General features: G+C 38.8%; 1 protein-coding gene across 1 annotated transcript; it reads right to left on the reverse strand.

The window, feature by feature from the left end:
* Window positions 1–1,957: 1,957 nt before the first annotated feature.
* Window positions 1,958–5,153, reverse strand: LOC132178330 (uncharacterized). Its single transcript, XM_059590778.1, has 4 exons — window positions 5,059–5,153; window positions 4,713–4,941; window positions 4,028–4,423; window positions 1,958–2,921 (listed from the first exon to the last, which is right to left on the reverse strand). The coding sequence occupies exons 1-4, from the start codon at window positions 5,151–5,153 to the stop codon at window positions 2,676–2,678; spliced, it is 966 nt and encodes a 321-aa protein (XP_059446761.1). The 3' UTR covers window positions 1,958–2,675.
* Between the last annotated feature and the right edge of the window lie 3,506 nt (window positions 5,154–8,659).

Here is an 8,659-nt window from a genome sequence, read left to right on the forward strand (position 1 = left end):
AATTTCTTCTGTGTGTGTTCACTGCTCAGTAGTGGGCTACCATTTATTTTATTTTTATTTTTCTTTCTGTCTTTCTTTCCCTTTTTTAATTAAAAGAAAAAAAAAATCTGAAATATTATGTCTAATGGGAAAATACACTTAGCCCCTCGAACTTACATTCTTTTGGCACTTATACTTTCAAACTTTAAAAAGTGACATTCGACCGCTTCTAACTATAACTCCTTTCTATACGTGGCTTTTTTTGGATAGACTCTCCCAAAATGCCCCCTTTACTGAAGTAGCTTTGCCAATAGACAATTCCAATGCTAAGGTCAAACCTAGAATTTTACGAAGACAAGACCACACAATCCATCAACCAAAATAAAAACCCATTGTCCAGACTAAAAGCCTTATCTACATATCACACTTCCCAGCAGTAGGTTTCCAATTTCCATACTTTTACTATAGAATCTCGTCATGCATTTCCATTACAGTAATTAATTTCTGGATTTTTCTAGTCCCTTATTTTCAATTTTCCATTTGTATCATTTGGGAATGTGCGTTTGTGGGTTGGAACTTTATCTTCTAACCATTTAATCATCCAATTTATTGTGAAAAAGGCTGATAATACCCTCTACTGAGCTTCCATTAGGTGAACAAAGGAACCGCCAGTGCAAGTGAAATTTTAGCCGGTGCGCTGAAAGACAACAAACGTGCTATGTTGTTTGGAAAACCCACATATGAGAAAGGGTAATGACTTTTACTTAATAAGCAAAATGTGAATGTGGTCATAAATTCCTGACGAGGCTGACATAAGTTATTTATCCCCCTCTGCAGCAAGATTCAATCGGTTTTTGAGCTATCTGATGGCTCTGGCTTGACTGTTACTATAGCTCGTTATGAGACACCTGTTCACACAGATATTGATAAGGTCTGTTACTGCCTCTCTCTCTCTCTCTCTCTCTCTCTCTCTCTATGGTTCCTTCAACTTGTCTCTTTACAGGTTTGTGTAATTCCTAACCATCTCTCTCTCTCTCTCTCTATGCTTCCTTCAACTTGTCTATTTACAGGTTGATGTAATTCCTGACCATCCTTTACCCATCTCATTTCTCAAGTACGAGGAGGGATTTTGTAGCTGCCTCCAGGACCCTGCATTTGCTTGCTATGAACAGAGTCCAGTTATTTGCGAGATGACAGAATATTTGGATATTAACATTGCAAATTGCTTTGGGGAACATGACGGAATTCTTTGTAAAATGTACTTTTAACTCAATTAGGGAGGGTTCATTCAATTATAAAGTATAAATTTAACAAGGGTAGAAAAGGAAAAGCAGTCTTTGTTTGGTGATAATCTAAGGGAAAAAAGAAAAGAATAGCTAGTAAATATTGAGGAATGCTTATTCCCATGGATACCAATCTGTTGGAACTGTTGTGGTTCTTTTTATTTTAAATGAGAGTCAGTTCCACATTGATTCTTTTATTATTATTATTATTATTATTATTATTATTATTATTATTATTATTATTATCGTATTACGCAATCTTCTCATTCTTGAGATAATGGAAAAATGTACACGATTGAATAGTGTGGCTCCGAGCTAAAATACATAAGCAATTAATGAAAATGTCGCATATCTAATATCTAATTTCTAATAGCAGAAACTAAAAGAATGTAAACTCTAGAGTGGCTAAAATTGTGAAAAGTAGCATCTAAGGGTGGCTAACACTGTGATAAGTGGCACAACTTTTCATAGGATGACACAAATTGTATTCTAGTTTTTATTATTGAAAATTTAGCTGCCTTGATGATTAAATGAAAAGTTTAATGAGAGTGCTTTATATAGTGAATGATTGTGATATGTGGATTGAATTTATTAATGGGTAATATGAGCAAAGTTATGTATTACTTTAGGGGGTTAAATAGAATTTTCCAATAAAATAAAAAAATAAAAATAAATAAAAACAGAGAAACAGAAGAGAAACAAAAGCTATAAATATATGTAAGCTATATATGAAGTGCTTGAGCAACTCTAATTTACCTTTGTTCCACCATCACTTTTTCTTTTTAAAGTAAATGTCAAATTCTACACCATGTACGGAACCAAATTGTAACGGATCATAGGAGATTATGGTTGGACTATCTGCAATGAGATTAACAAAAGAACCTTCAGAGAAAGCCCCATCACCTCACAGGAACAGATTGGCTCGATCACCAAAACCCATCATTAGGATGTTAGATACGCAAATTGGCTCCAATGAATTTTGATTTCTTGACCTTCGCTTAACTGATTCAACTTGGAAGCAGATAAGTAAGAAGAGGAACCAATTGGCCCCTAAATTCAGTGACTCAATCTCAGTACTTGCAGGCAAAACAAATCAAATCCACGCTCGAGTGCAAGGATGCTTAGTAGGAATCACTACAGCATCTTAGTCCAAGAACCCAAAAATGGGAAAACAGCAATCAACAATCTCAAGAGCAGAGGTGTGTCACTTTTTCTCTCCCTGCGACTCAACTTTCCCTTCTCCGTTGTTGTCTGTCGTGACCCTCCAGACATTCGGTATGCTCTCCGTGCAAATCCAGATCTATCTAGGTCATCCCAACCACCAAAATTTGGTGCATCTTGGCCACCATTAGAAACCGGACCATCATTTCCTGCTACCCACGATTGATATCCCATCTTTCCCTTTCTGGTTTCTCAACTTTCATCTTGTTCTTCTGCATCAGTTTCAACACTACTCACAGTGCTGGCAGATGGTTTCCTCCTCATCCTGGACTTGCGTTTTGGCCTGCTTCGTTTCCTCCCCCACAACTTCTCAAATGCCAGAGACACGACTGACTGACCACGGGGAAGCACTAATGCCATAAGAACAGCTTTTGGGCCTGAAGCTAGCAGCCAAGATAAGATAATGGGTGGAAGTGTCCAGCCATAGGATCTGAACACCTGCACTAACCAAAAACAAATTTATTGAAATGTTAAACCCATCGGACGAAGTAAAGCCTGAAGCAGGAGTGAACCAGTACAAATTTCGCTCTCAGAAAATATTATTGCATGGTGAATATCTGTCTTGGACAATGGTAACTAAATTTTAGTCATTGAAATGTCATAATAGATCCTTGTTGAGAGTTCATTCTATCAAAATGCTTATATACTGGAAAGCAACAATATTACATACTTCACTCGTGGAAAAATATATTGCATAAATGATATTAATAACAAATAGGAAGTACAAGAAGAACTAGAAACTAGTGGTGTAGTAAAAAAGACTGTCCATTTGATTAACAAGGGATTCGTCATTGACTAAATTTCAATCAGCAGAATAAATGAAGTACTAGTCAGGTAGTCTGCTGCACAAAAGCTATACAGAGAAAAATAAACCCAAAGCACCTAAAGGGCATCATTAAAATAAGCTAAGCTGGTGTTATCAAAGACAATAGACAGCACCAAGGTAAAGGACAGAGTATTGCTCGACAATCCAGACACCTGCTTGTGTAGGCGAAACAAGGCACTGATTATTCAACATAACCAAGAAAAATGTAGGAATTTAAATAGGCAGCAAACTTCTTTAAGACCTAATAATCATAGTGTTCTGTAAATTTCTCTTCATTAAACAAGTTGATAAATCCACCGGCCAGTTTTAAAAACCTCTCTCGTTAATAAACATGTTTTCCCTTCAACAAATTGTGAGAATGGTGGCTGAGGTATCCAATGAAATAGAACAAAAACCAAAGTTCTCTCTTAACCAAGGCACTTGATAGTTTGCCTCAGCTGAGGCAATCCCCACCACGATGCCTTGCATTGCTGAGTGCCCTCAGCTAACAATTGCACAGAAGATCAACTCCACCAATCTTATCACATATTTTAGAATATAACCGACATATAAAGCATACTCAATATCAAAATATTTAGCGCATTCGAGTACCCAAATCTTGTAGTAGAAAAGATAATAGCTGCCCCAGTAATGTCCTAAATCTATGTCCCAGCGTTTTGCTAAACACTACTAGAGAAGCTAAATTGAAGGGTAAGAACTTGCAATATCAAAATTGTACCTTGAAAATCCAGAAACTGTCAAAGACTTCCTCGAAGATCCCACCAGACCCTTCCTCCATCTCCGGCGAGGAAGAAGACTCGTCGGACCACCACCGCCTCTTCTCCTTCTTCTTCTTTCTGCCTCTGCTTCCTCCAAAGCCAAATTCAGAATCTTGGTCTTCTCCTTCGTCTTTGTCATCCTCGAAGTTGAATCCCTGTGAGGAACGGGCGGTTTCGGCATTGGAGTTCCAGGGACGGTACTGGTAGAGAACGAGCGGCGAGAATGAGAGGCCGGATAAGGGGTTTTGGGTCGCGTTGGATAGCGATAAGGAGGTCGAGGATGCGTGAAGATGGGGCAGGGGTGGTGTGTGAGGAGCTGGGCTTCCATTTGTTTGGCAATAGCCTTGTCCTAAATACTGTTCATATTTTGACTAGTTGACCATCAATATTTCACACACTATTTCCATATTGCCCTTAACTTTTTCTGCAAACTTTTTGAGTTTTTTTCTCTGAAAATCCCCGAAGCACATATCAGGCGTCGCCCACCTCCCCTGCGTGAGATCCTCAACTTTTTTATTTTTTTATTTTTCCTTAAAAATCCCCAAAGCACCGAAACAGTGTCCCTCCCCTGCGTGAGTTCCTTCACTTTCCAATTTTTTTTTGTGTGTCTAAGAAGTGAGGGATTGGTGTGTTGTTGGGCTCTGCCTCTGAGGCTTTAGGCTTTAGCTTCAACAACCAGACAATATCGTCGGTGGGGATCTGTAGCTCCTTGAGGACGATATCGTCTTCGGTCTCGCCCAGCACCTTGACGGATAAGAGGAAGCCCTTGAGGCCGAGGGCGCAGAAGTGGCAGGAGTCGAAGGGGTAGCGGCGAAGGCAGGAGAGGAACTCGGGCGCGGCGTCGTATTGGAAGACGCAGCGGGCGGAGGAGGCGCTGTAGAGGGAGAGAGTGGAGGGACCGTTGATGGCTGCGAGGAGACAGGAGTCGGGCCGGGCCTAGACCCAGCAGAGGTCCTGGATGCCGGGTTTTGATGCGAAGTCGGTCTCGAACCAGAGAAGCGGGGATCGGGCGCGGAAATCGAGGATGCAGATGCGTCCCTGGCGGTCGGTGGCGGCGAGGACGAGATGGGACGATGAGGGCTCCATGGAGAGGAGGTCGCGGCGGAGGGGGAGAGGAGTCCAGGGAACAGAGGTGATGAATGGCAAGAGGGAATTGGAGTTGGAGCTGGAGGGTGAAACGGGAGGTTTTATTTTAGGGTGAGAGAGAAGCTCGACTCGTGAAGGAGAAGGACGGAGATGGAGAGAGAGATGGAGGAAAAGAGAAGAGAAAAAGAGAAGCTGCAGAGATTTTGGGTTGAAGGGCAAAAGTGTTATTTCACATTAGGAAAAGGACAAAAACAGTATTTAGGCCGGGGTCATCCCTTTTGCCAAACACCCCCTAACTTCCATCATTTTTGGAGTATGGACTAGTTTCCTTTACTAGTCCCAAAGAGTAGCAGGAAAATGTTGGCTAAAAATAAAATAAATAAATAAATAATTTTTTTTTGACATAATAAATAAATAAATTTAAATAAATGATAGATCAACCACATTAATTCTTGTGTTTTATTTTATTTATCCCTTTTATTTTCCTTTAGCGTTAGTAATTAAGCCTACATAAACAAGACCAAACGAATCACACCACAAATGCTCAATAGATAATTTTGGGTAACCCCTCTCTTGATCTGTTTTTTTTCATTGGCATGATTAATTTTTGTGAAAATCTATGATGAAAATATTATTATTAGCAGTCTTGAGTTTTATTAATGTTCTGATGGGGTTAGATCACGTTATAGTTTAGTTAGATTTAGGGAGTGTCTTGCCGTTTGCAGTTTCCATCGTCTATACCTTTTTTGTGTGACTTCTGGTAAGTAAGTATTACTTTGGTCACATTCAGAGAATACATATAGTTAGTTTCTCGAGCCTTCCTTTTTACTTAGAAAAATATATATGTTTTCATCTAAAACATTACAATTTATATAATCTCACCCTCATAACACACAAACGGTGGCGATTAACACACACAAACCAAAAAAAAAAAAAAAAAACCAGTGGCGGTTGCTTTTAATACGTTCAAGAAACGACCACGTCTCTTCGACATACAAACGGCACCGTTTAGCGAATCGCCTCTTAAGCCCTAAAAGTCTTGAATCGTATCCACCAGATAAGGAGGACCTGAGACAGAGAGAGACATAGACGAGGCCGATGCCCATGGATTTCTTCGGAGACATGGACGACCAGCCGTCGACGATGGCGATGGACGTGGACGACGTGGACCCTCTCGAGATCTACGGGGAAGGCGTAATCTCTGTCGACAACAAGGTCGCCGACGCCGATTTCTTCAACTCCTTCGAGGACGACTTCGACGACTCCGACATTAACTGAACCTTTTCATCATCATCATGTATGCCCTTATTTTCTAGGTTTTTTTTGTCGCCGTAAGAATCCTCCTGTGTTAAACGTGGAACGTGCATATTAGGAACGATGTGTTTGACTGGTTGGATCTTTTCTTATATGGTTGAACTAGAAATTATATGAGGTTTCAACTATGCTGAATGATTGATTGGCTCTTTTTTTTTTTTTTTTTTTCAGAATTAAGCTCTGGTTAGTTGCTGAGAAATTGATAAAAAAACAAAAGAACCGGGAAATTAACATATATGTGGTTGATCGGCTCCTTCTTATAGTCACACTTCGGTGTTTATTAGGTATATGTAAAGAGGGTTGTCCTCAGTTTGGTTGCTGGGAAAAGGAAAAGAAAATTCACTCCGGAATCGGTACTGTTTTCCTTTTATATTGTTTTTGGATATGCCTTATGATTTCGAATAGAGGAAAAGTGAAGTCGGAAGGATAGATGGATGTATTTTTGGCTTAGTTGAGTGAGGGATTATGAATATAAATTAGTTTTTGTTTTTACGTTTATCAATCCTCTATTTCGCTTGGAAATATTAATTTCAGCATTGGTTTTGGCCCTAGTATGCTGTTGAGCTGAAGAGAATTCTTTTCGTCTTTGAAGCACACCTTTCTCTGCGTTTTGGTTGATCTTTGAGTCGCTGGATGTTTAATTATCAACTCAAGTAGACCTGTCTCTAAGCATCTAACTGGTGTGGGAACTGTCTCAGATATCTGTCACATTATAAAATGCACGTGCATATCCACATTTGATAATGTTTCTCAAGATAATTATCTCTTTACTCAAATGGTACTTCCTCTCTCTGTAGTAGGTGGAGGGTGAACCATGAGTTCAAGTCCCACCGAGTGCTTGTGTATCTTACAATTATTAAAAAAAGGAAAAAAAAAACATTTGTGTCGTCGTCTCTTCTATGTTATTGGCAATTCAATTTAGGTGTTGGTGGTCATGGTTGAATTTTAGTGATTGCTGTTCGAATTCGAAGGCTTGGTTATGGATTTTCTTTGTGGAGCTTAGTTGTAATTTCCAAAGATTATGTCGAGAAAAGTTATAGGTGTTTGGTATGGATTTGCTGTAGGTGTTTGATATATGTAGGGTTCACTCTGTTGTGATGATGGGATGAAATACTGCAGGAAATAAGGAGTATATCCAGAAAACCTCTCTATCTAGGTTTAAGCACGATTGTGGTGCTGCTTTGAACTTTTTGGTCTGTATTGAAGGACCGGTGAATGATTTATTTTCCTGCAATTATGGTAGTGGTGTGTGATGTATTTAACCAAAAGTGAGGACCTCATGTCCTTGAGCATGGGATCTGTAATTCTTGTGTTATTTAGATTGCAATTGGTAGGGCGGGTTGTTGGTATGTTTTAATGGATGAGTAATGCTTGAAATTACATTTTTATCTCATAACTATCTTACAATATTTACATGGCACTCTAACCCAATTCTTGGATCTATTTTTTACAAGTGATCCAAGGGTTTATTGGAACCACATGTTAGTATTGTAAAATAATTGTATAATAGAAATTTAGTTCTTAGCTCAAGCTAGGGTGTTTATCTATTTATATTAAGTCACTTAAGAGTGATCCAAGACACTGGATTGTTAGAAGCTTGTTTTGTTGAATGATGGGGAGGGAACACATGATGTGTGGACATGTTTACCTGGTTACTAAGAGATGTTGATCTACTTTGCATTAGACTTGGTTCTAAATTGGGTGAGATTCGGATGGCGGTGGGAGTAAGAGTGCTTGCCAATTTTGTGTGACGATATATACAAGAAGAAAAAGAGAGCAAGATTCAAGTAATTATCATTGCCGTGTAAATGGGCTTTGGACGCCTACACTTAAGAAACTTCTGTTTTTAATTCAATATGTATATATATATATATATATATTTTTTTTTTGAAAAAGGCAAAATTTTGTTGGAGTTCTGCTACAAGTACCGTACAATTTACTACAAGTCTTGTACAAATTAAATATTTTGTTGGAGTTTTACGAAATTTATGTACAATGATCGGTTGTTTGTGTACCCATAAAGATGGTAAGTAACTAAGGATAGTGAAATTGGGGTCTAATAATGGTTATGGTACCAAATAAAGCGATGTAGCCTACAACATTACATTAAACAAATATTGATTCATACTGATTGAGAAGATAATAGGTTGGGCTGTCTACATATGAGTTTGACATTGTTGACGTTAGAACAT

Source organism: Corylus avellana, chromosome ca4, assembly GCF_901000735.1.
Source record: "Corylus avellana chromosome ca4, CavTom2PMs-1.0".
Classification (NCBI taxonomy): Eukaryota; Viridiplantae; Streptophyta; class Magnoliopsida; order Fagales; family Betulaceae; genus Corylus; species Corylus avellana.